Source organism: Fonsecaea monophora (assembly GCF_001642475.1).
Source record: "Fonsecaea monophora strain CBS 269.37 chromosome Unknown Scaff22, whole genome shotgun sequence".
NCBI lineage: Eukaryota > Fungi > Ascomycota > Eurotiomycetes > Chaetothyriales > Herpotrichiellaceae > Fonsecaea > Fonsecaea monophora.
The window spans coordinates 314422-340311 of NW_019173953.1; the positions used below are offsets into that span (position 1 = coordinate 314422).

The 25890-nt window shown below is 52.2% G+C and overlaps 10 protein-coding genes across 10 annotated transcripts; 6 read left to right on the plus strand and 4 right to left on the minus strand.

Annotated features, from left to right (window-relative positions):
* Nucleotides 1–134: 134 nt before the first annotated feature.
* Nucleotides 135–1244, plus strand: AYO21_04159 (hypothetical protein; the record flags this gene model as incomplete). The annotated part of the gene is made up of 3 exons (XM_022654132.1): nt 135–701; nt 762–1079; nt 1143–1244. The coding sequence occupies 3 exons, from the start codon at nt 135–137 to the stop codon at nt 1242–1244; spliced, it is 987 nt and encodes a 328-aa protein (XP_022513647.1).
* A 689-nt stretch (nt 1245–1933) lies between these two features.
* On the minus strand, nt 1934–2980 carry AYO21_04160 (hypothetical protein; the record flags this gene model as incomplete). Its single annotated transcript, XM_022654133.1, has 1 exon — nt 1934–2980. The coding sequence occupies one exon, from the start codon at nt 2978–2980 to the stop codon at nt 1934–1936; it is 1047 nt and encodes a 348-aa protein (XP_022513648.1).
* A 567-nt stretch (nt 2981–3547) lies between these two features.
* AYO21_04161 (hypothetical protein) lies at nt 3548–5797 on the minus strand (the record flags this gene model as incomplete). Its single annotated transcript, XM_022654134.1, has 3 exons — nt 3548–5407; nt 5463–5633; nt 5690–5797. The coding sequence occupies 3 exons, from the start codon at nt 5795–5797 to the stop codon at nt 3548–3550; spliced, it is 2139 nt and encodes a 712-aa protein (XP_022513649.1).
* Nucleotides 5798–7890: 2093 nt separating this feature from the next.
* Nucleotides 7891–8535, minus strand: AYO21_04162 (hypothetical protein; the record flags this gene model as incomplete). Its single annotated transcript, XM_022654135.1, has 1 exon — nt 7891–8535. The coding sequence occupies one exon, from the start codon at nt 8533–8535 to the stop codon at nt 7891–7893; it is 645 nt and encodes a 214-aa protein (XP_022513650.1).
* A 911-nt stretch (nt 8536–9446) lies between these two features.
* On the plus strand, nt 9447–11022 carry AYO21_04163 (hypothetical protein; the record flags this gene model as incomplete). Its single annotated transcript, XM_022654136.1, has 2 exons — nt 9447–9892; nt 9975–11022. The coding sequence occupies 2 exons, from the start codon at nt 9447–9449 to the stop codon at nt 11020–11022; spliced, it is 1494 nt and encodes a 497-aa protein (XP_022513651.1).
* A 410-nt stretch (nt 11023–11432) lies between these two features.
* On the plus strand, nt 11433–13343 carry AYO21_04164 (hypothetical protein; the record flags this gene model as incomplete). Its single annotated transcript, XM_022654137.1, has 4 exons — nt 11433–12116; nt 12173–12539; nt 12678–13129; nt 13263–13343. The coding sequence occupies 4 exons, from the start codon at nt 11433–11435 to the stop codon at nt 13341–13343; spliced, it is 1584 nt and encodes a 527-aa protein (XP_022513652.1).
* A 543-nt stretch (nt 13344–13886) lies between these two features.
* AYO21_04165 (hypothetical protein) lies at nt 13887–15339 on the minus strand (the record flags this gene model as incomplete). Its single annotated transcript, XM_022654138.1, has 5 exons — nt 13887–13949; nt 14228–14487; nt 14552–14840; nt 14904–15208; nt 15273–15339. The coding sequence occupies 5 exons, from the start codon at nt 15337–15339 to the stop codon at nt 13887–13889; spliced, it is 984 nt and encodes a 327-aa protein (XP_022513653.1).
* Nucleotides 15340–15873: 534 nt separating this feature from the next.
* Nucleotides 15874–16869, plus strand: AYO21_04166 (hypothetical protein; the record flags this gene model as incomplete). Its single annotated transcript, XM_022654139.1, has 4 exons — nt 15874–15907; nt 15980–16315; nt 16368–16598; nt 16649–16869. The coding sequence occupies 4 exons, from the start codon at nt 15874–15876 to the stop codon at nt 16867–16869; spliced, it is 822 nt and encodes a 273-aa protein (XP_022513654.1).
* Nucleotides 16870–17810: 941 nt separating this feature from the next.
* AYO21_04167 (hypothetical protein) lies at nt 17811–19651 on the plus strand (the record flags this gene model as incomplete). The annotated part of the gene is made up of 2 exons (XM_022654140.1): nt 17811–19281; nt 19338–19651. The coding sequence occupies 2 exons, from the start codon at nt 17811–17813 to the stop codon at nt 19649–19651; spliced, it is 1785 nt and encodes a 594-aa protein (XP_022513655.1).
* Nucleotides 19652–22168: 2517 nt separating this feature from the next.
* AYO21_04168 (hypothetical protein) lies at nt 22169–25116 on the plus strand (the record flags this gene model as incomplete). Its single annotated transcript, XM_022654141.1, has 2 exons — nt 22169–23641; nt 23689–25116. 2 exons carry the CDS (start codon nt 22169–22171, stop codon nt 25114–25116), a joined length of 2901 nt encoding a protein of 966 aa, XP_022513656.1.
* Between the last annotated feature and the right edge of the window lie 774 nt (nt 25117–25890).

Here is a 25890-nt window from a genome sequence, read left to right on the forward strand (position 1 = left end):
ACCAGGCACGCGTGGATCGATCGACGGAAGCCTCCCCCCCCAGCCACCGAATACAACAAGTCAAACCAGAATCATACATGTTTGGAGGGCAGCCTCCTTGCATTGAATAGTTTGTCATTATCTCAAGGGCGGCCATGACGGTCGCACTCCCTTTCTCCCGGCCCTTGGCCAACCAGCTGTTGGCCAGATCTGCTCGATCCCTCACGCGACCTGTATCGGCCAACCCTCTTCTACGCGTGACATGCAATTGCAGGGCCAACGACGACCCTTTGAGCTCCCGATATAAGCTTGCGAAGTTTGCATCATCCCTCCAGCAAGCTAGAGCATACGCGACAGCGTCTACAAAGCCTGCAAGCCGCCCAAAACAACATACAGGCCGGACATCTGCCAAACGCACCACATCAACCACCAAAAAGGCCACTTCAACCAAGAAACCATCTACCAGGAAAGCCAAAAAAACAGCAACTAAGGCAAAACCGAAAGTTAGAAAGCCTCCCAGCAAAACCACTCTCCTGAAGAAGGCGCGTCAAGAGCAAGCGGATCTCAGAGCGGCAGCGCTGTTGGAAGAGCCTAAACAACTTCCTTCAACACCCCACCGCCTCATATTTTCAGAAGAGACCAAGAAGAGTGGAGGACAGGTCAAGGCTGCGGCTACGGCGGCAGCTGAGAGGTTTAGGAACCTGTCACTAGAAGAGCGTGAGGTAGGAAACCCTTCGCGCACAGCCCCTGATACTACATGGTAACTAACACTTTTCTTGTAGCGATACAACCACGAAGCCACCGAGAACAAAGCCAAGAATGAACGCGCCTACAAACAATGGGTTCAGACCCATTCGCCCCTGGAGATCAGATTGGCGAACAATGCTCGACGCCAATTGACGAAAAAGGCCAAGGCAGCTGGCAAGAAGAAGCAGTACAAGCCCATTCAAGACGACCGCAGTGTCCGTCGTCCTAGGAATGCCTATGCCTTTTTCTTCAAAGAAAGGAATGACTCGGGCGACCTTCGGGGTATGACGGTGGGCGAACGCGGCAAATTGATAGGACAAGAGTGGAAGAATTTATCCTCATCGGAAAAGAAGGTATGTGCATACTCTATAAGTGTGCCCTCGAAGACAGAAGATACTGACAGATTTCTCAAACAGACTTACGAAGATCAAGCTCAAGCCGACAAGGACCGCTATTTGGAGGAATATAAGACTGTCTATGGCGAAGAACCTTCGTTCACCAAGAGGAAGACTGGTTAGGTTTTTGCTATCATCAGCCTTTAGGACCCAGTCTTGCAACAAGGCCTCCTGAAAGATGAATCACCTCCAGGGACTCTGATATCCACGATGCCGTGCTTCTGTAGGTGCGGATTCGCAACTACCTTGTACAGTATGGACCTTGGTGTCCCGGTCTGATCTTGCACTCTGGTTTACAACTTTATGTGAAGGAGGGATCGGGTTTTGGTCATCTCTGGGCGCCCCATGAATCTCCACTACCCAGTGTTTTCGGCACTTGTCGTTTTCTTACGCATTGTGTATTAGAACAAGGGGGTGGCCGGTTTGGGATATCAAAAGAGACCTGGCAGGGTCGCTTCTGGGGATGCGGTTCTATCGCGGTTTGCCTGGACGTGTCTGAGGTGGCTAGGAACCGGAACTGATTGTCAAGGGTTGTGTGGGCGCGCAAAGATACCCCGAAATACTTGGGAGGGCAGGGCAAGAGGTAGGTACATAGTGCACATGGATTTTCTTCGCATACGCATACGCACAAGTAAAGTATACGAAAGCTAAATGCTCACATTGGCTTGATTTCTCCATTCTCCATGGGACAACAGGATTTGCCTGCGCCTGCGCCGAGCTCTGCTGTTGTTACATATTTGACCTCCATGGTGTTCCTCTTATATGCAGCTTGTCAACGTGCTTTGGCGGAAAGAATACACGTCCAAATCCATTCATTCCTTCTTTGCCTCCCCATCCTCGCCCTTGGGATTCTCTTCCTCCTCCAACATCCTCCGTCTGCCCTCCATCGTGAACCAGAGGCTTCTTGAACCGCTCTCCAGAGTGTGCACCACCGAGGCCCCGAAGCCCTGCAGCATGCCGACCAGTTGTGCCCGCAAGCCGTCAATGCCGCCTTCGATGCTACCCACCCATCTCGTGCCGTCCATGTCGAAGAGTTGTCCGTCGATCCGCGCCCCAAGGAGCATGAGCTTCTTCAACCCGTCCTGTACTGATGGCTCGTAGTATTGGGGTACTGCTCTCCTCGTCGGGGCAGGGAAGAGGGGCGCCTGGGGGCATAGTATCGAAAATGCGGTCTTGAGATAGGTCGGCGAAACGGCCGGGAGGGTCAAAATGGCCACGGAGCCGGCCAATACAGGTGTTAGGGGATGTTCGTTCTTGTGCTGCTGCGCCGCTTCGTATGCTGCCACGGACAGCACGTGTGTCAGGGAGGGATCATCCTTTTCCGATGGGATGCCTGCTAGGCCGCCAATCGGTTCTGGCGCCGGTAGCGGTTTGAAGTACTCGGCGATTCGGAGGGCTGGTTCGAACATGTTGGTCTTTATGACTTGTAACTTGATGTAGTCTCCGATCAGCTCGTGCGGAGGTTTGCCTTGCGCGGCGAGTTGTGCGTCGACTTTTCGGAGTGCCGAGGCCAGCTCGCGACGGATGCTCACCCACTCGGTAGCCTTCAGGTTGTTGTGTTGGAAGAAGATGATCAACGGCGTCGTCTGGAGGAGCGAGACGTAGGAGCGCAGCAGCTGGGACTTTCGGTAGGCTGGGTTGCGGTGCGAGGGGGGTTGCACGGGCGGGTAGCGCGAGAGGCTTGGTATCGAGGCTCGCATTTGCGCATCTGAAGGAGCCGGTGTTGTCGCTATTGACTGCGCTGCTGCTGCTGCAGTTGCGTATAGTCGCGAGCAACGACCGCACGTGTATGTGGAAGCAGCTTCGACTTGAAGCTCTGCGAGCTGCGCGAGCGTGCGCAGGCGGAGTCTAGGAGGCATCTTGTTGGGATGTGATATGCACACAAATTAAGCGTGGGCCTCTGAGGGTTTGTTCTGGGGATATGGACAGAGTCAGTGCAGGAGTTATGTGAATCTCAGTGTTCGACCAAACTGTCTCATCAGTTTTCGAACAATTCAATGGGTCATTATGCGCTTTACCACTTTCGGTTAGTCTATCAATAACCAGACCCTTCTCACCTGAGTCCCCTTGACCCTTCACTGCTCTTCCACGAGGTACAAGGACGTAAGGACATCCTGTGCCCATTTGGACTTGTTGCAACATCAAGCATGGGTCTTGTGATGAGGAAATACAGTCTATACTATTCCGCACAATCTGGTCGGACTAGGCTATTCACTGCCTATCTCGGGTTTTGTAGCGACGTCGCATTCTACAATGAAAGCTGCAAGGTAAACGATCATCTCCTTGAAACATCTAAGTCTTCTCTATGTCTCTATGTCTATAAAGAATCTACTCTTTGGGGGAAACATGTAGGGACAGTGAATCTACGCATCAACTTCCATCTTCCGGGATCCTGGACGTCGGAACGGAAATCATACGATTCCTCCTCACGAAGACCTCTTTCTCCCTTTCATATCTCCAAGGACCTGCGTAAACAGCATGGCAAAGAACCCTCTTGTCTCCCAGACGGGCAAGACAACACTGATCAAGGCGGAGCTGAACACCCAAATGAAACTGATAACGACCCAGGCGGTGAAAAATCCCACTGAGAAGACGTAATGGCTCAGGAACATTGGAATAGGGATCAAGAAGTCCATGATGAAGGGTAAGACGAACGAGGCGATGCAGGCGAGTCTAAAAGCTGAGCGTAGGCGCGACGGGTGCTCCTCGATGGCTGCGTCCAGTGACATTTGGCGTTCTTCATCGGCGCGGATAGGGTCGGTGTCGTGCTTGACGGTTGTCGTCAAGTTCTTTTCGTCCGGTGCAGATGTAGGTACAAGCACGGGTGAGATTGGTGCCGGGGATGCTGATTCGTTGATGGATTTGATATCCTTCGTCTTTGCGTCGCCGCTACTGTGCGTAGTGCTTGACCGGGAAGAATCCGTCGCTTGGGGAGTGGTCCCGTCCAAGGTAGCATGAGAGCCCGCTAAGTTGATGGCCCGAGTTGTGCTCCAGTCATAGTTGTCCGGCTTGAGCAAGGACACGACTACCGAGACGATCAAGCCAGTCATGATAGCGGCTAAATTGCCTGCCAGCGTAGCGTAGTTTGATCCCGTGGTCGTCAGGGTCAATTCTCCATAGTAGACCTTAGCTTCAACAAGCCAGGCAGTAAGACCAGCGGCAAGACCACTCAAAGCTCCCGCGATGGCACCCGCTCGACTCTGTCCTTTCCAAGTAATAGCAAATGCGACAGGGAACACAGCACCGCCGATCAGCAGGCCCATGACCAGGAACAACCAGCCTAGATCGATTCCAATAACATTCCAGATGATGGCGAAGATGGACATGGTCAGACCGAAAACGGCAACATTGACATGGGCCATGAAGATCAGATTGCTGGGGGTCGCATTGGGCTTGATGTAGGTTTTGTAGATATCAAAGGTAAGGATCGATGAGACGGCGATCAATTCTGCAGATGCACAGGATGTCACAGCCATGAAGAGCGTGATCAACAAGGCCACTGCCCCGCCTTTGCCGAGCAGAGTGCTCGCTGCAAAAGCGGATGCAAGGCCGGCGGAGATCTGGCTCGACGAAGGTGCATTTGGGTACGTCGGGTATGCAGGATTGTCGGTCAGGGCGACTGATGCTAATCCCAGGGTCGTGGCGAAGCCAAAAGGGATAGCGAACCATGCCAGTCCACCTAGAATGTATGCCCGAACGGCGGTCGTAGGACGAGATGCGATGGCTCTCTGCCAGTACGCCTGGTCCAAGAAGACAGTGCCACTGCCGGAACAAAGTTGAATGACGCCGAAGATCAAAGCGTTGTTGGATTTCAAAGTCATATAACTGCCGTCTTGGTTGCCGGTCACAGGCCGAAGCGTTGCCGCTTTCTTGAGCAGGTCGAACATACGAGATGGCGAGCCGATGAGGTCGTCTGTGCAGTAGACCTGGAACATAAAGTAAAGGATAATCACCATCAGGATAAGCGTGTGACTGTAGTCGCATAAGAACGTCGCGCGTAAGCCGCCCATCAGGACATAAGCAACGACGCCGAGTGGAATCAGGAAGATGGCTGCGTAGACGTTCATGCCTGTGAGACTGGTGACGACAGCGGAGCCGCCCAGCAGGAGCTGCGAGCCAACCAGGATGTTTGTGACAAGGGCGAAAAATATGAACACAACGTGGGCGACGGTGCCGTAGCGAACTTGAATGATTTCCAAGTATGTGTGGCATCGAGGGGCGTTCATCTTGGTCTTACAGGCCAGGATGGAGAACATCAGGATCTGGACAGTGGCTCCCGCAGCATACTTTACCACTGTTAGCATGTCCTTTGTCACGGGGAGAGTGAATGCAGTGACCTACCCAAAATGGTCCAGCTACGCCATAGGTATAAGCGACTGTGCTGCTCTGGAGAAGGGTGGCAGCCCAGGTCCACGCTGAGACGATACCAGCAGCAATAAGACCAGGTTTCACATTTCTGCTGGCGGTGTTAAACTCTTCGCTCGTTCTGGTGGAGAAGTTCGTGTATCGATTCTGTAACAAGAGGTCAGTATTGCGACAAAATCGTCCAGGGACAGAGTTTTAAGTACCTGGAGCATGGAGATGCCAGCCATGACGACCGTGAAGAAGAACCCGATGCCCACGACAACCCCATATCCAACCCCTTGGGACAGAACCGCTGACTGAGACTCTGACATGGTAGCAACGGTTATTGTAGGGCTCAAGCAATCAAACGGTACAACGATTGAGGAAAGAGACAAAGCAACAGCGCACACCTAGAGTCAAGGCAGTTCATGTACTTTCCTTATTATATGTATGATCTTCGGCCATAGGCCCGACACCACGTGTCGCTGATATCAACAGCGTGGAGGCACCGTCAAGCATCCTGACTGCAATGTGGATCTCTCCTGCGAAGAGAGGTGGTTCTGAAAGCAAACACCGACTCTGATAACATATTTGACGATGCCTGATACTCCAGACCCCTGTGCAGGATGCGATAAATCTTGCGCCTTATCTCATTTGAGGAACGCCTTGCTGCAGCGCTGATCAACCGCTCCGTAGGACGATGACACCATTTGATTGACGCTGTTAGATAGAAGCGGCCGCCGGCATGATCGTGGAAATCCGAAGGCAACGTGCATCATGGCATGAAGATCCTTTGGGAGTCGAAAGTTTTTGGCTGTGGTGGAGAAGCAGTTGACGAAACGAGTCTGCGGTGATCTGCGAGGCTGTCATCAGTTATCGACCGTTGATACGCAATGCATAAGGCTATGTCGAATGAGGAAGCTGCCGGGGCCATCCCGCGTATCCCAGGACATGCATATATGTAGGCCTGTGGATGAATGATCTTCCAGTGACGGATACTGGGCACAATAGTATGTAAATGTAGTTAGTCAGTCAGGCTCGATAGGTGGTCGTGAGCTAGATAGAGTGGCATCACTGAAACCATTTCCTGACTTCCTTCGAACCAGATTTGGTGCATTAGCCGATTCCGAACCTCTCAACTCCCGGACATGAAAACTCCCGATACGAGTAGGGTTTGGGTTCGAGAACAGTGCCTATTCCTACAAGACAATCTCGATGAACGTGGCTCCTCCCTCTTCCCTGTTTCATTTGGACAAGCCGGACAAGGTGTCGATAGCAGAGGACTCGGCCGTGGGCCCTTGTAGAAAGTATATCACCGTTGCTAGATCTTTACGAGCCGTAATCCTTTCGTGCTCGGAGAAATAGAGAACCCTGTGGCTTGGAGACGATGCCGGTATTCAACTTACTGTCTTCTCCCATGTCCTTGTCTGGGTTGACGAAGAACCCACTCAAATCGGCCAAGCAAGCGAGCTGACGGTGTCGCAAACTCTGCGCATCCGTACTCTTCGCCCGTGCAAAGTCGAGGGTCGACATCGAAAGGTGAGGAACGGTATTTTTGTATCCTCGCCTCGTGGATTGTGTGCAAGGAGATATAGTGCTCGAGTAACAGCCAAGGACGTTGTATCGTTTCCAGCCGCCAGGGTGTAGCAAACTGAGCCGTCACACCCCTGTTCGTAGAAGGATCTGAGCCATAAAAGGATCGAAGTAAGGACTGTCATCAAATTTTGCAGACCAGTGGCACACCTCTCCTGTACGGGAGTCGAGGTTCTCTCGCCTGGAAAAGGCTCCCCTCCTTGGTTTGATGTCACAACGGGTTGGATTCGCTCACCTGGATAGTGACAGGTAGAGTCACTCACCTAGGAATGAACCTAGGACAGTGACACGTGTCTTGGCATGAGACGCACACTCACCCGGGTATAAGCGTTCTCTGCCTCCTTTAGTTAGTTCTTCGTGTTACTCTTTATACTGCCAGTTCCAGCTAACAGAGGGTCAAAGTCTTCTCAGAAATTTGCCACTTTTCTCGTTGTCGCCAAGGTTGTGGCCGATTTGACACATATACAATCGTCTTTGAGAATTTCTCACACCTTATTATCATTTCCATTAGCTGGGTGGCTGCTCGCCATTGTCAAAAGCAGCCATTGTAAGAAGACGGGCGGGCCCTAGGTGTGAAATGCGCCAAATCCTCTCCTTAAACGCGATGGCACCTTCCATATCTATTGGTGCATGTGTTTCCACAATGACTGAGAGACCGCAGATTGCCGTCAAATGGATGGGAGGGTCATGGAACGTATCGGTGGCATCAGCGGAGTTGGCACCGTCGAGATCAGCGGTGGACATTGGAGCATAGCATGAAAGCCGAGACAACACCCGTGGCTGGGATCCTGACAGTGCATTTCGCTATGAGACGGGGCGCAAGCCGTCAGAATTAAATCTTTTGGGCCAAAACCCATAAAAATGGAACCAGCCTGCCATCCTCGTCGTCATGTAGCACTTCACTCTGGGTGACAGTAAAGCCGGTGTCTTTCAGCATCTTCATGCCAGTCTCGACATCAAAGCTGCTCCAATACATTCGCGATCCTAACCAATCTGCTGTTGACCCAGGATTATCTGCAACTCCCAAGTTGCACAGCAGATAGCCTGCGGGGGACAGCCACTCCCAGATTTGTTGGATGAGGCTGCGTTGCTCTTCACGTGGAAGGTGAATGATGGAATAGAAGGCCACCACAGCCTGGATTGTTGAACGGTCAAACTCGAGATGTGTCATGTCTCCTTGGATAAAATGCACGTTCTTCTCTGGCACATTCGCCTTGGCGAGGTGGATTTGCGCTTGGGAGATGTCGTTGGCAAAGACTCGACCGCATGACTGTGCCAACAATCGCGTACATGGAACTCCTGCGCCGCAGCCGAGCTCGAGGACATTTGCTTCAGTTGGACTTTGCAGTTGAGAGAGCAACTTCTCCACGTAGGTGACACGGGTGACACGGGCTGCTGGTTTCCCATGACTCCAGTCGAGGTAGGTCTGGGCGATCTTGTCATAACCATCCTTCACCAGAAGCTTGTGATCTTCCATGGTTGATGTTTTCTGTGAGAAAGTTAGCTCTCTGCGGGATTGAATCCACTCATGAAGGGTTTGTTTATCGAGGTTGCCCGCTATTTAAAACATTGAATGAGTCACAGTGCGCTCCATGCTGCAATGCATCTGAGCCAAGTCGGACGATGCTTGAAAGGTGCCTTGATGGATGACTGGCACATGGTTGATGGATGCTGATCGATTGTTGAGCTGCGGAGTCACAATTGGCACAGTTGGCGCAATCATGGGGCCGAAGGGGGAGTCACGTGTCACACCCGAGTCGAACGTCATCTTCGACCTTGTTGTTCCATCTTGTCTCCTTTTCATATATCGCTTGTTGCACCTTTTCTTTCCCTCGAGAAAGCTCTCATTCCTCCATGAGTTTATAACCATCCCTCTCTTGAACGGGAAAGACATGCTGTCAGCAATCTTGCCTCGGCGAAGGCGTCTCCTTCGGGCTGCGGATCTCCCATATCTCCATTCCCGTTATCGGCAAACACGGCATGCCGCCCGCAGTTCATCTCACACATTGTGGGACCGTCCCCCCTCTATCCCGTTGGAAAGCACAATTAAATAAGAAAAACGTGCGTTGGTGTGCCCACAAGAATCCGCACGGTGTACGGCAATAAGGGGAGCCCACGGTTGATGTGTTTGTTCCATTCGAATCTGAACTTTCCCACACATATCGACAATCTTCAGGATGTTGGGGAAATCTTGTCTGGAGTTAATGGCATGGAACCGACGATCTCCGAAAATTAGCACGCGAACGCACTTCGTTTCCCGTGCCCCAGGCCGGGCCGAGAATAGTTCCTGACCGTCCACCGTATTTTTATAACTGTTCTCGATCCCCGAATTTGGATTTTCTCTGGTCGTCCCTACAGTTTCCCCGAGAAAATTGTTGTTGGTCGGGCATGGTGGAAAGAGACTCAACCGACGAACCACAGGCATGGCCAAATGCCCCTGGTGAGAAAAGCGTTGAAACTGTTGAGGCGACATATGAAGACCCCAAACCCGAGGTCGCAAACCCGAGATCGAAACGGCAGAGTTTAATCGATGTCCTGACATGGACACCGCCGTGGTGTCGATGGAATCCAGAGAAGCCGCCCACATTCTCAATCTGGCATAATGTTCTGTTCGCGTTTGCGGGTGCCTTCACTGTGGGCAATTTATACTACAACCACCCAATCCTGAACATCCTGGCTGAAGACTTCAACGTGCCCTATGTCAAGGTATCACGCATCCCAACTCTGATGCAGGCTGGCTATGCCACTGGACTGCTCTTCGTATGTCCGTTGGGCGATTTGCTAAAGAGAAGACCGTTGACCTTGGGACTCATTGCATTCACAGCCACCCTGTGGTAAGTCGCGCTTGTTCTAGAGACTGGACACCATGCGGCCTAACGCGAAAGAAGGATCCACAATGCTAACGTTCTGCTATAGGATCGGACTGTGCGTCACTCACTCATTCACAGCCTTCTGTGCGATCTCCTACCTGTGTGCCGTTACCACGGTCATTCCTCAAGTTATGCTTCCGCTGGTCTCGGAGTTGGCACCCCCTCATCAACGCGCTTTAGCCTTGAGTATCACCACTTCTGGTAATCTCCTTGGCATCGTGATTGCCCGCATTCTCTCGGGTGTCGTCACACAATTCACGTCGTGGCGAAACATCTACTGGATCGCGCTTGCGCTGCAATACCTCATCCTTGTTACGCTTTGGTTCTTTATGCCCGATTATCCTTCTTCCAACCCTCAGGGACTGAACTACTTCAAAATGATCGGCGGAATCATTTTTCTGTACAAGAAGTACGCCGTCCTCGTCCAAGCTGGATTGATCAGCTTCTGTATCTCGGCCGCCTTCACAAACTACTGGACTACACTCACGTTTCTCCTAGCCGATTCCCCGTACAATTACTCGCCAGTTGTCATTGGGTTGTTCGCACTGATCGGTGTGGCTGGTATTGTCATGGGCCCGCTATACGCCAAATACCTCATTCAGCCCTTCGCCCCCCTCTTCTCTTGCATGATGGGCTGTGCCGCCAATCTGATTGGGGTGGCCGTTGGCACTTATACGGGCAAACTCGCGGTGGCAGGACCAATAATTGAGGCCTTCACGCTTGACATGGGCCTCCAAATCACTCAGGTAGCAAACCGCGCTGCGATCCATGCCATTGAGCCAACCGGGCGGAATCGAGTGAACACAGCCTACATGTTGTGTACATTCACGGGTCAATTAACAGGGACCTCGGCAGGTGCAAAATTATACGAGCGTGGCGGGTGGATTGCGAGTGGGAGTCTTAGTGTGGCTCTGGTGGGACTGACGTTTGTGATCGCTGCTTTGAGAGGACCGTACGAGCAGGGTTGGATAGGCTGGCATGGAGGGTGGGATGTGAGAAAGCAGAACTTGGCCGAAGCGACGAGCGGGCCTTTGCCTATTGCGGTCCATGAGTCAAGCAGCTCGACTGATGAGGAGAAAGGACCACGGTCATGAAATATCCTGGTGGTGCCAGCATCTACTGTGTCACAAAACATCGGCTTGCGGCCCCCAGTGCTCGCTATCATTTCCAGACCCTTCCAAATCTGATGCTTTACTCAAGGCTCCGGCAGCAAGATGTGGGAGGAGTCCGATGAATGCCGTTCCTCCTGGTCCAATCAGGACTGAAACTTCCGGTTACATGCATGTGCTGCCTGACGCTGCCTTCACCACACTCAACCGCACACATGTTAACGGTAGTCGTGTCTGCACAACTGCCTAGTGATGCCTGAGAGAAAGGTGCAGCCCAAGTGTCGGATTGTTCTTATATGCAAAAGCCACTCACTCTCCTTGTGCATATATAGAGCCAACAGTGTGCCGTCGATAAACTCTCTCTCGAAGCATCCACCACAATATTCCTCATCATCATGGCAACTCCAACTGCAGCAGCAGCTCAGAGCTCCAAAGTGCCTTCCCTAGCTGAGCAGGCGGAACAAAAGGTCTTTGAAGAACTCGCCCAGCAAGTCCAGTATGAGGGCGAGAATTCTGTCTTCGCGGTTGGCGGCTCAATCCCACTCACCTCATTTGATAAACACCTTATCTGCGAGTCTGACGATACCGAATCGGATGAGGACAACGAGCCTAGCGACCAACCTTCGAGCGAACCCAGCTTGGGGAGCCCCCCCTCTCGTGATGGCCTCGTCGGCTACGACAACTCCAGCGAGAGTGATCTAGAGCACCTAGCACCGCCAGCGCCAGGGGGAAGTGTTGAAGAGCACAAAATGCGTTGCGACCCGATCACCATCAGATGGGACTCCACTGGGGCTGTTGGTGGCTCACATAAAGTGACCTTGCCATGTACCGATAGCCAGAGACCCTCCTTCGAGCAGCTGCTCAAGGACTGCCAGCCAGCGAGCTTTGGGCGCGCAGGGAAGGATGTCATGGACGAGACATATCGCAAAGCTGGGAAGCTGGACGAATCTGACTTTTGCACAAACTTCAACCCCTACTCCCTGGGCATTATTGCCACAGCCGCGCAGGCTCTTGCTCCAAATAACTGGAGACAAACCAATGAGAATCATGGTGTCAGGGCGGAGCTATACAAGCTGAATGTAAAAGCGGCTCGTCCTTGTGGCACACCTGCATTTCACTAACTTTGGGAACTTAGGTGTATGCCGCGCCGTCGGGCAAGTTCAAAGCGCACGTCGACACCCCACGCTCGAAGCACCAGATCGGGTCGCTAGTTGTCTGTCTTCCGAGCGTCCACGAAGGCGGGCAGCTGGTGCTCCGCCACCAGGGTCGGGAGGAGGTCTTCGACTGGTCTGGCGGAAAAGGCAGCAATTCCATTCAATGGGCAGCCTTCTATAGCGACTGCGAGCACGAAGTTCTCGAGGTCACCGCAGGTGAACGTGTGACGCTGACATACAATCTGTATGTCACCTGCTCGGCGAACACGGCTTTGATCGATCCTGAACAGGTCGGGCTATACCACACTTTGAAGACGCTACTCGAGCAGCCAAGCTTCTGCAAGAACGGTAAGTAAGAAACCTTGCAGCTTACAAGGCATGGAAGATGAACCTGGGCTGAATCGCTGTTTCTTTCTCTGTCGTTTCTCTTTTCATTAGGTCTCTTACTCGGTTACCATTGTGCACACGCCTACGCACATACATCAGGAGACACGATCGCCGCCCTACCCGCAACTCTCAAGGGAGTCGACAAAATCGTCTACACATGCCTCGCAGCGACCAAACTCCCCATCCGTCTCCGCCACTCGCTCGCAATCTACAAGAGCGAGCGCCCTTGGTACTACATGAACCTCCTAGACGTGTACGGGAAAAAGGACACGGACAGATTCGACGACCTGAAGCGGTTTTACCGGCGCGAAGACACAGAAGGGGGCCATGGACGGGTGTTCACCAATTGGCAGCCGCTCCACAAGAATCAGAATGTCGCCCTCGACGTTCTATCCGAAGGGCTTGAGCCATGGAAGGCGACTGACTCCGGCATGTCCGAAGGGCTCGAGTCCACGTACATCCTCAGCGATTGGGCCCGCGACTTTAGTGTCAGGCAGGTCAAGTGGTTGAACAAGCCGGGCCATCGGGAGATGGCGTTGGTTCACGGTGCGGTAAGTCTGCTGGTGTTCTTCTATTTGCTTCTGCCGTCCCCCTCACCACCTGTTTCTCCATTCTGGAGATGTCGCTTTGGGATCTCGAGCCATTCAGTCCTTTTCTTCTTCTAACCTTCTCTCTTGCTTCCAGTACGGCAACGAACCTACCATTGGAACCAAGTACGCCAGGATGGTCATCACAATGGACATCCCGCCATTCCAAGATCGCTAGGCCGCCGACAGTAAGACTACGCAAAAATTCCCTATCTGGATGGAATTTGTCGAGCGAGCAAGCTCGCTTGCTCGGCTTTGCTGAGTGACTGGCTGGCTGGCTGGCTTGGCTCACTGGGAAGAGATGAGAAGAGAAGGATATGTGGGACGACCTTTTTGCCTCTCTCTTTTTTTCTTTTTATTCTCAACACGAATTCTTCGCTCGCTCACTCGCCTGACCGGTCAAGCAGGACCTTCACTTTTAAATTCTTCCAGCTTGAACTACTGTAGCTCTAGCTGAGAGCGCTAGCTGGTGGCACGGCCTGGGGGAACAAGTAGTATTCACTTTACATTCGCTTGAGAGGAGGGAGATTGGTCAAGTCGAGAGAATACAATCAGGGGAATGATTCCGGATCCATTAATGCCATCACTGGATGACTTGAACCACTGTGCTTCCCTTCTGTGGCTTGGCTCAATTCCAACTTCTAACTTTCTAACTTGACCTTACCGCAAAGCAACGCAGCGCGTGTTCTTATTGCTCCACTGCAAAAGGAGATAAAACAACTCATGTCGAAGTCCCGTTCATGCCCTCGTGGACTTTTGGCTTGTTGTGGCCCCAGTCCATGCCCTGTACGTGAGGCAGTCAGTCAGTCGATGTCAGTTCCTTTTTCGTTCGTGAACTGTACTACCAACGAATGAATGCAGAGTGCCCGGGCTGGGGTTGCGAATCGCTCGCACCGAGGATAACCTCCACATATATCCACATCTCAAAAGAGGTATTTGGGACGAGGGGACACTGTGCTGAGCGGATATAAAGGGTATAAATGGACCGAGAAGTAAGAGGGTCGGGTAGGGAAACAAGGAAGAAAAGACGAGAGACGAGGGAATGGAAAAAAAAAAACGTACCAAGCCCAGAATGACCTGCCCCTGAGCCAACTCGCGCGAGTTCTTCTCCCCCAACCACACGGGCTCGGTCTTTTTGATGCCTTCCTCGATGTCGACGGCCTTGCCGCCCGTCACGAACAGGGCTTTGCCGTGCGTGCTGGGTTCCGCGCTGACCTGGATGATGTACTTTGCCACGTCGACGGGCTGGTTCATCGGCATCGAGTTCTTGACCCATTCGGCGCGCACGCCGGCTAGGAGTTGGGTGTCGGTTGCCCATGGGCCTGGAGGTTATTGAGAGGATTAGAGAGGGGAGGGAGGACGGGGAATGAGACAGATTGGACATACAGATAGCGTTGATCCTCAATCCATACAACGGCGCCGTGAACGGCCGCAGAGCTCTCATAAGACCCAGCACGCCGTGTTTCGCGGCCGAATATGCGAATAGACCGGGCGACTCTTTGAATCCTGCCACCGACGAGACGAGCGTGATGCATTTCGACGACGTGATGGACTTGGCTGTTGTTGACTCTTTGTCAAAGGTATGTTTTTCCTTGAGGTACGCCACGGCGAGGCGGGCAAAATATAACGTGCCGTTGAGGTTGATGTCGACCACCTCGGCGATGCCCGTAGGTGTCTGTACCTCATTGTGAGCGAATGTGAGAGAAGCCGCTGGGCAGCCACCAATGATTAGACGTACCTCCCTCACGCTCTGGAGGTCCAGCTTCTCTGGTTCCCAATATCCCGGTCGCTCTGTCACCGCTGCGCAGCATATCGCGATATCAATCTGTCCGTGCTTGTTGTAGGCGGCGTCGAACAGGGAGAGAAGAGACTGATAATCCCGCACGTTGACCTTGAGGTACGTCACGCTTCCTTCCGAAGGCGAGGCCCGAAGTTCATCTGCTACTCTCGAACCCTTGGTATCGTCCCAATCGCCAAAGAACACATGAGCGCCCGCTTGGTATAGTTGTGTCACCGTTGCCGCGCCAATCCCTTGGGCACCACCTAGAAGACGAAAGTATGGCGGTGAGTTATAGAGACCGACAGTACGACGACCATGCTCACCGACCTGCAAGGACCACCACTTTGCCATTCACAGAGTTCAGAGTCGATTGCTCGATGTTCACTTCTGCCATAGTGGTCCAATGGAGCAGACAATCCGATGAACTTTTCGTGCCTAGCAGAGTGATCGACCGTCTGTCTGCTTTGAATCAGAGATTAAGCACGGGAGTCGAGGGCGGATATCAGACTCTTTGGACATGAGACGACTACCTGACCTGCCGGGACATATCATAAATCTGATCCTTTTCTGCGTCAACTGCCTTCGACACACATTAGGTCCATATCCGATGAGGGGATCCCCCGGTCAGACTGGTCTAGCTCTCGGCAATTGGATCGACTTCCTCTGTGATTGGGAGGGTCAGTCAAAATCGGGGTAAAGGGGCGTCGAGGCTGAAGGGCCCCACATGGGAGAATCGCTGACATTTCGTGGGGCAATTCCGTGGATGGTGTAGAACTGGAGAGGGATGATGGTCCTCCAGTGTGTTGACCTGTGTCTGGACAGAAAGTATGTTTCGAAATTCGAATGGGTCTGTTATATATCACGGCGATACCACCCTGACGCCGCATTTCCACCGCAAAAAGTGCTCGGACAGGTTCTAATCTTCAGGATGACTGCAGCAAGGAAGAGCGTTGTGGTGACAGGTTAGTCGATCTGCAACCTGACACCTCCATTCCATGGAACACACATTCCCTGACGTCCACTCAACCATATAGGAGGGGCTTCGGGGATAGGTTTGGGTATCACCCGATCATTCGCAGAACAAGGTGCCCATGTTTCTGTCCTTGATGTGAACCCAGAGGGCGAGCAGATTGTCAAGGGATTATCATCAGAGTATCCAGATGCTAGTTTGTCGTTCATGAAAGCCGACATCTCGAAGTGGGATGAGCTAGCAGCAGTGTTTGAGCAGATCTATCGAGAACAAGGACGGATCGATGTCGTCATGGCCAATGCTGGGATATCGAGAGAACCAAAATTGATCGTCGACGAGGAAACGCCTTCAAAGCCCGCGTTGCACACTGTGGAAGTCAATTTGATTGGAACAATATATAGTGAGTTCAAAATCGCCCCCGACAAACGGTGCGGCTGCTGACCCTCGTACAGCTGTCAAACTGGCCATTCACTACATCCGGAGGAATGCGGTGGTGAATGGCGCCACGGTCCCTTCCAAAGGCTCCATTATTTGCACGGCGTCGAACGCTGGGTTATATGCGTTTGGTGTAGCTCCCATCTATGCAGCCTCGAAATTCGGCGTCGTGGGGTTGGTAAGGTCACTTGCACGTCAACTCGAGAGGGAGGACATCCAGATCAATGCTTTGGCACCAGCTGTTCTTGGTAGGTTATTTAGGGGGGTGTTGTGAAGTCGAAACTGACCTGTCGTTCAGAAACAAACATTGCGCCGGACAAAGCATTATTCAAGAAGATGATCATCACACCCATGTCCACCCTAACCCGAGGTGTTCAACAGCTCGTGTCGAATCCATCCTTGACAGGCCAAATTGCCGAGATCCACGGGGAAAACGTGTCGCTTAGGGACCCGACCCCGTACATTGATGAGGATACCGGTACGAATATTGAGACGTTCTGGAGCCTGGGATATGCTTGATGACGCCGCCATTGAGACAAGGAGTGAAAGGGCCGTCTCGCGTGTCATGGAGAAGACGCGGTGTGCGCGCTTGACAGTGGCAGATATGTACCGAGTAGATATCATCCGTACACCAACACGGCATAGCTCCGGAGTTACCAGTACCGGGTAAGCGAAGACCTGGTCATTGAGTTGTTGATTGTTCATACCTACAAATAGAAGATGTATATCGACTGGCATGGCAGACTGGGTGAACGAATGCTTTCTGCTTAGCACTGCCAAGCCCGCGTCCCAATCGAGGAAAAGGCGGGAAGGCGGCAGATCTCACTTCCACTAAACCCTCGCCTATTATTTCCATATACTCGGTACAAGTTCGAGTGCATTTGACTGAGGTATCCCTGCCCTCCTAATTCGGCATGTTATAATACCTAAAATCCACATCGACTACGAATGTGCCATACTACGGGTTTTATTCGGGCCCCAAGAAATTACCAAGAAAGGAGAATTTTCCGAGGCTCAACCGGGACAATTGATGATGAGTGCGGAAGGTTCTCCGTTGCCCCAGCCCCAAGGAACCAACCAGAGACTCAGGGGCAATCGTGGTTCCGCCCGACCGACCTACAGAGCACAAGTATTAGGGGTCTTTCGGGGGCTCTAGGCACGGCCTTCACGGCCTTGGGGTACCCACACTCCCCCTTGGCTACCCCAGACTTACTAGTCTCAGCTATTTGAGTGCCTCGGACTTTCACCTCACATACTGCTCCATGTGGGTTGCATGAGCTCCAAAGTTTTGCGAGGCAAATACTGGGAACGAACTTTATAGATCGCCCTCCCGCCCGTTCGATTGCGTCAACTCCGCTGTATACACTCTGGTACGGTTGCTCATTCTCATAATGTCGTAGCTGGATACGTACTGTGCAGACAAAAGGAACGACTCTCCAGCATCCTCGAGAGTGCCCAACATGTCCTCCGCCAAATCGCGTCTGTCCAGTTTGGCAGCGCAGATCTTCCCTTCCAACTCTCAGCTGCCAGCGAGCAAGTCAATCGACAATCTCAGCATCGACAATCACACCGTCGGCACGCCGTCATGGTATAACGTCCATACTCTTTCGCCGACATTCTTCCTACCCCGCGCCGCATCCATCGAGCCTAATGCCCCTGCCATCTATCACCGCACAGCCAACAACAAGATCCTGAGAAGATCGTATATCGAGTTCGCTGACCGAGCGCGAGGCTTCGCATATTACATTAAGAAGAAAGGATACGGGAGAGTCGGGATATTGTGCACGAATACGCCGGCCTTTCTCGAAGCCATCTTTGGCATTGGAGCCGCAGGCGCAATCAACATCGCGATAAATTATAGGTTGAAAAAGGATGACATCGCCTATATTTTCGACCATGCCGATGCCGATGCTATTATAGTCGACGCCGAGTTTCTACCCTTGCTCGATGATTACAGGCAAAAACACCCTGACGTGCCCTTGATCATTGACACAGACACCGATGCCATCGAGGGCCAGCTATGTGGACCCTTTGATGAAGCTGTGCTTGAGGGCCTTCGATACGACGCGTCCCTGGGCTCTCGTGGCTGGGATGGTCTCGAGGTACAAGCCTCCGACGAACTTGCCGTCAATGCTTTGGCATACACAAGTGGTACGACCGCCCGTCCCAAAGGTGTCGAGTACACCCATCGTGGTTGCTATTTGGGAGCTCTAGGCAATATCATTGATTCTGGACTTGCATATCATGATGGTGAGCGGTGCAAGTATCTCTGGACCTTGCCAATGTTCCACGCCATGGGTTGGACTTTCCCCTGGGCCATAACGGCTGCTCGAGGAACACATTACTGTCTCCGCAAAATCGACTACCCAGAGATCTGGCGGCTGTTGAAGGACGAAGGCATCACCCATTACTGTGCAGCCCCGACCGTCAACACTCTTCTGTGCGCTGATTCTAAGGCCCAACGGCTACCCAACCCCGTGCGAGTCACGGTGGCTGCCAGTCCTCCCACGGCACATCTATTTGAGCAAATGACAAACCTGAATTTGCACCCGGTACATGTTTATGGGATGACCGAGACATATGGTCCAATCACAAAAGGATACATTCTGCCAGAATGGAACCAGTTCCCAGATGTCAAGGACAAATATGCGAAAATGGCTCGTCAAGGACATGGCTTTATCACCTCACTGCCCGTTAGAGTGATCAAAACGGATGTGCCCGAGGGCACGATCATCGATGTCGAAAAGAATGGCAAAGAGATAGGAGAGATTGTGTTCAATGGTAACATTTGCGCTCGAGGGTACTACAAGGACGAAGAAGCGACAAGAAAGCTCTTCCTCGGCGGTGTGTTGCACTCCGGCGATTTGGCAGTGTGGCATGAAGATGGAGCCGTCCAGATTCTGGACCGTGCAAAGGACATCATTATTTCGGGTAAGTCTTTGATGGTTGAAATATTCTGCTGCACGAATTGCTGAACATCTGATCAGGTGGTGAGAACATATCTTCCGTCGCTTTGGAGTCACTGCTTGTCACGCATCCGGATATCCTGGAATGCGGCGTCGCTGCCGTCAGCGACAGCCACTGGGGCGAACGACCCAAGGCCTTCATCACCGTCAAACCCAACACCAAGGTGACGGGCGAAGATGTGATCAAATGGGCGCGTGACCATCCAGGAATCAGCCGGTTCATGGTGCCGCGAGAGGTCGAAATTGTGCCCGAGTTACCCAAAACCAGCACAGGCAAGATCAGAAAAAATATACTCCGCGAATGGGCTAAAGGCGCAAAGAGAGAAAAGGACTAAAGGCGCATTCTGGATACGAACCCGCGTGGCTAATGCTCAAAGATGTATTGAATTATGCTATTGTCGGAGCCGCGGCCAAGGAGTATATGTACGTACAGTCGTGTCAGTAATATACCTGCCTGCCGGGGGCTTGAGCTTGAATCCGGAGTTAAATTGCAATAATGGTGGTCTAATCTCGAGCCGTTCTTTCCTTTCCCAAGAGTCCCTGTTTTCAGATATGGATAAGAACTTTTTGTGAACAAGAGATCCCTGGGGGGTTTTGTCCCGTCCACATAGGTATGGGCTGTGGCTTGTCTGAATTGCAAGAGTTCGTGTCTTAACCCCTCGTGCCCCTCCTAGTTTGACGGCGTTGCCGATCAACAGGGGAAGTCGCCCTGATGTCTTTCTCCAGAAAAGGATCGGCTCAAGCCGGACCATCGGGATCGGCAAGATTCAGAGTATGTGTAATCCTTTACTCGAAAACGAGTACTCGCAGCATGTGGATGGCAGTGGACATCTGTGCAGAGTGTGGAACACTACTACAAGTCGTTAGTTGGTGTTCCAGACCAATAAGCCCCTTCTTATTTTATTGACAAGTACGGCCGATCCTCTAGATAACAGTACAATTTACCGACGTTCTCGTACCTACAGCCTACGAAGGATACCTCTTCGGACCGAACAACCAGCCTGGGATACAATTGACGCTGTCGGCCTTTTTTTTCCCGCTCTTTCCTTAAACAATGTAGACCCTTCTGGATCACAGAATCAAGCGTCTGTCTTGAAGGATTGAGAATGTTAAAAAACCATGGCTGCAGCCAACAGAGGCTAGGCATGCATATTCATCGGTGTCACGGAGCTTTGGGTCGCCGCCCCCATAGCCTTTCCCGGCGTATGCAGAGCACGTCATGCGTAGTGTTGGCAGGTGGACCGCAGTTTGGACCGCAGCTGGTGTGAATAACAGACTTATGGTATGATCAATTTGCACAACTCTAGTCTGCGAGTTTGCACGAGACGAACATCTGAGAAGCTGCAGACCGTTCAGTGGTTTGAGGGCAGACAACTGGTCAAACTCGGGTCGGAAGATGGTCAGGGGCACAACGTGGTTACGGGTGAGCCCCTGGTGTTCAGAGCACTCAGTACTCGAACTGTTGCTTTCGAGAGTGCAGATCGCCTGACATCCTCGAGTTGGGTCGGTGGTCGGGTATGTGTCAAGGCAGAAACTGGGTCTCGAGGAGGCATTCTTGGTTCGGAAATCAGATCTGGGTGTGTCCACTCATGGTCAGTACTGCAGTGATAGTCATGCGGTAGGTTGATACCGTATCCAGTCAGGGCGATGTTAAAGGCATTGTACTCGTGAGCTACCACCAAGAAAAGGCAATCATCTGGAATTTCTGGCAATGTGTTGGACAGCTGGTGGTAAAGGAGTATGTCAGAAATGCCAATCGACAACGTGATGCTCAAGGCTTTGGGGGCTCGGTCCTTGGGGTTGGATCTGGGGAGGATGAGCAAATAACTGTGCCCAGCCAGGTAGGCTTCCCTCTGCTGGTTTGAGCCTCTGTGCCCCTCCAGTGGCCTTAGCCACAACTACTGACGCAATGGGCCATACAAGCTCTTCCTAAGTGCATACCTAGGTAAACATCAACTACTGGATCCTAGATAGGCCCAAAAATGGGAGAAGGATGCTGCATCACCAGCCAAACTTGGCAGCTGAGCTGTTTTACATAGCACGTATACGTAAGTAGTGTACACACGAGGGCTGCAAAATAAGGGAGAGAGTCGTTGCTGCCCGCGGTTGATCTCCCGTTAGCCAAGGGCAAGAGGGTTTGAGGACCTCCCAGGTATCTGTACAGACAAGAATACCTTGGTCATGTAAGGGCTTCCCGGGTGCCTCCTCACCCGCTTCTAGGGAACAAACTTGATTTGTCAGTGGCAATGCTCAGCCCGGGCAAAAGCTGTGAGGGGCGAGGTGCCTGAACTTGAAGCCTCACTAGCCAGACTTATTGGCGGGTGTCGGCCATTCAACCACTGTTCTTTGACCCAGCGGCACTAGCCACTCATTCACTCTGCCACTATGACCGCCAAATACCTCCTTTCTCTGACTCCCTGACTCCTCCATCATCCTATCCGGCCCTACACCTTCGACCACCCTTCTTCGACAACCCTCGACGCCCTCCACGAGCCTACTCCCGCACCACCTCCTTTCAACCTTTCCAAGGTCATCTAATTCCTCTACGGCCGCTGAACAAGACTGCATATTATATTATCACCTTCTGTTTGAGCCGTAATGCATATGCCTAGTCTGTTTACATCGTGACCTTTCACCGCCGCAACCGGATGCGCCTTTCCCACTACCCCCTCGAAAACAAGCAAACCAACGGCATCACCACCTAGCGATGACTCTCTACTTCCGAAGCCACCTCTGAAGACACTTTTGAGGAGTTCATCTATGCAGAGGCTTGAATCTCTGGGACATTTCTATACTGTGTGCACTCGAATCCCAACTTCCCGTCTCCGCCACCGCAGCCTGATCTCGCAAACATGGCGGACGAACCGCGATCTCGTCTTGCCCCCATCCATACACGTAATTTGAGTACGGCCACCGTGGAATCCGACAGCTCAGACAGTTCTCCATGTCCTGGCGACGATGAAGACACCGATTACTTCATGGCACATGCCAACGATTCGCAGTCCTCCCTTGGTGCCGTTACGGCTATTCGCGACTGCGACAGTGATGTCGACCTCGAACAAGTCCATCGTCTCTCCCCCATATCCAAGTTACCTCCCGAAATCCTCATTGCCATCCTGGCGAAATTGACCACGACGTCCGACCTGCGAAACTGTATGATGGTGTCATATCACTGGGCCATGTACACAGTAGGCATTCTGTGGCATCGCCCTTTGTGCAACAAGTGGGCAAACCTACTCAACGTTGTGGCGGCTTTAGGAAAAGGTGACAAGAGCTATTTTCCATACCATGAGATGGTCAAGAGATTGAACCTGTCTGCGATTGCAGACAAGATCAACGACGGGACAGTTCAGCCATTCATGAACTGCAAGGGTATCGAGCGCCTGACGCTGACCAACTGCTCGAATCTGACCGATTTTGGTGTTGCTGGCCTAGTGGACGGCTGCAGGAAGCTCCAGGCACTTGATGTTACAGATCTGGACGCCCTGACGGACCGTACCCTCCATGTAGTGGCTCAGAATTGCGCAAAATTGCAGGGCCTCAACATCACCAATTGCTCCAACATCACCGATGAGTCTTTGGTGGAAATTGCCGAGAATTGCAGGCAACTCAAGAGACTAAAACTGAACGGCGTGGTGCGAGCCACAGACCTATCCATTACGGCTGTTGCGAGGAATTGCCGATCAATTCTAGAGATCGACCTCGCTGGCTGCCACTCCATCACCTCGGAATCTGTCACTGCACTGCTCTCCAATTTGTCCCATCTCAGAGAGCTACGCCTGGCTCATTGCATCGACATCAATGATTCGGCCTTTACAAATCTCCCTCCACGCCTTTCCTTCGATGCGTTGCGGATTTTGGATCTGACGGCTTGCGAACAAGTCCGAGATGATGCTATTGCAAGGATCATTCCGGCCGCGCCTCGTCTGAGAAACTTGGTATTGGCCAAGTGTAGACACATTACGGATCGCGCCGTGGCCTCGATTTGTAAACTGACCAAGAATCTGCATTACATTCATCTAGGACATTGCATCAACCTAACGGACAATGCAGTCATTCAACTAGTGAAGGCTTGCAACCGAATTCGATATATTGACCTGGCGTGTTGCTCCCGGCTCACGGACGCCAGTGTCCGTCATTTGGCACAACTCCCGAAGCTTCGCAGAATTGGTCTGGTGAAATGCCAGAACTTGACGGATGCAAGCATTATATCACTTGCTAAAGGTCCCCTCGTGTTCAGCCCCGGTGGGAAGATCGGACCGCCTTCACAGTTCGTATCGCTTGAAAGAGTCCATCTCAGCTACTGTGTAAATTTGACGCTCAAGGTATGGGTATCTTAGTTGGACTATTGCTCTTTCTGACCAATGAATAGGGTATTACGGCACTTCTTCATCACTGTCCTCGGCTGACCCACCTGTCATTGACGGGCGTTCAAGCATTTCTCCGCGACGACTTGACCTGCTTCTGCCGCGATGCCCCGGCCGAGTTCACGCACCCCCAAAGAGATGTATTTTGCGTCTTTTCGGGAGACGGTGTCCAACGGCTTCGTGAACATCTCCTCCGTCTCGCTATGGACGAGGCGCAGCGAGAAGGCCGGGACGCGATTGATGAGAGTTTGCTTGATGAAGCGGACAGCCCGGGCGCTGACACCATGTCGGATGACGGTACGATTGACGGAAACGAACACTTGATGGATCCTGTGTTGTATGCTCATCGTCACGGCTTGCCCTTACCCAATACACATCAACCACGACCCCGAACTCGAAGTCTACACGAGTATTCCAGCTTTCACGTTGAGATGCCACTACTGCCCTTCGATCAGGTGCAACCGATGGGCCCATGGACGCCTGCTGCAACCCTGCCGCCTGACTTACGCACACCCCAAGCCTCGGCACACCAAAATCTTGCAAATTCTAACAACCTCTATCAGCCAGAGCCATACGAGCGTCGATCGCGGAGCCCTGGGTATTCCAACGCATTTGACGTGGGGGCGGAATATGGTGAGCGTGCAAGGAGCACTTCTCGCACGCCATCACGGCGACATACCTTGGAGTCAACGTCAAGTTTCTACGTACCTCCTTCTGTTCCGGTGCCAGGAAATGGAGAAGGCCCTTCTCGGCCGCTCGAACTGGGTCACTATTCTCAAGATCCGAGAGCAGGATATTTCGGCCAGGACTATCCGCCGAGATTGTCCGGTTGGTCAAACCCAAACCCACATTTGTTTGCATCAGAACCTCCTCGGAGACATATTCCAGGGGCATCATTCAGAAACCCTGCCGATGTGCGGCAGTCTTTCTTGCGACCTGAGCCAGGTTTCAGCGCCTTTGACGCTAACCACGAAGCAATCATGTCAACTATTCCAGGTAGTCGGCCAGGGAGTCGACATCCGTCACGTTCCAACAGCCCCCATCTATCCAGGGTGAACAGCCGGTCGAGATTGAGTAACCTGCTGGCGCCTCCCCGGAGCTACTCGTCAACTCCTCTCAGTCAAGCAGAAGGTCCAAGACGCAGCAGTCGGGAGCGGCGAAGCCGGGAAAGGTCTCTCTTGGAGGAGGAAGCACAGCGTGAAGCAATGCTGCGGGCGCTCGCAGAAGCTGACGCTGCCGATCAGCTGAGACCGGACCTGCCACGAAGTGAATCCGACCGGCAGATTGAACTACCATTGTTACCCCCTGATCTGATAGAACGAGTGACTCGGTCGTCCTTTACACGGACAGAACAAACACCCGGCATTCGTTTTGAGGTAGAGGACGCCGAGCCTACTGTTGACCCTGACCAGGATGTTACAATGACACAATAGTGACACTATACTTTCGGAAATAAGTGAAGCACGCGTTTATTGAGTACATGCGGGACGCATTGAAATGACGTCTGGTGAAGATAACCTCTTCCCAGAGGACGACTGGTCAGGCATCATATTTTTTTTTCTTTCACCGACGACGCCTCATTCTGGGCTTTACAAGGTCATGCCGTATACGGCGCTGGAGAAGATCTGTTTCAAGCCAGCAAGCAGGGTGTTCCGGCTTCAGAAGTGCATTGTTTTTCCTCATCAAACCAGCACAGTCGAGACGTCCTAATTTGTTTCGACGGGCGCCAGTTTTCAGACATACAAAAGAAAGCATTGCTTGATGACATCGAGTGTGAGACGGAATGCTTGTATGAAGAAGGGATTAGAGGGGGAAGCTGTCATAACATATTACCTGTCTACTTTTAGCATTAACATTGTAACTCTGTTCGATTCATGCATTGGGTGCCCTACAAGACCGAGTTGACTCTTTCTGCTAAGACAAGGGATGGTGCTTTGTGTATGTGAATTTTGCCGAGCGTTCACGCTTTACGCTGTTTGCCGCAGGCTGTTCGAGTTTGTATTCTAAGATGCTTACTCACGGTGCCGGGGTCAGAGACCGGTAGGTAAATTGGATAACTTCACTATATTATTACCTTCTGTCCTTTACACCACCGTGACTCTGGGCTTTTGATTGTCCCAGACTTCGGCAATTTCACCCAGTGTCTAAACCAGGCCAAAGAGTGCCATCAACAAACTGCGTCAACCTACCCAGTCAGTCTCGACCAC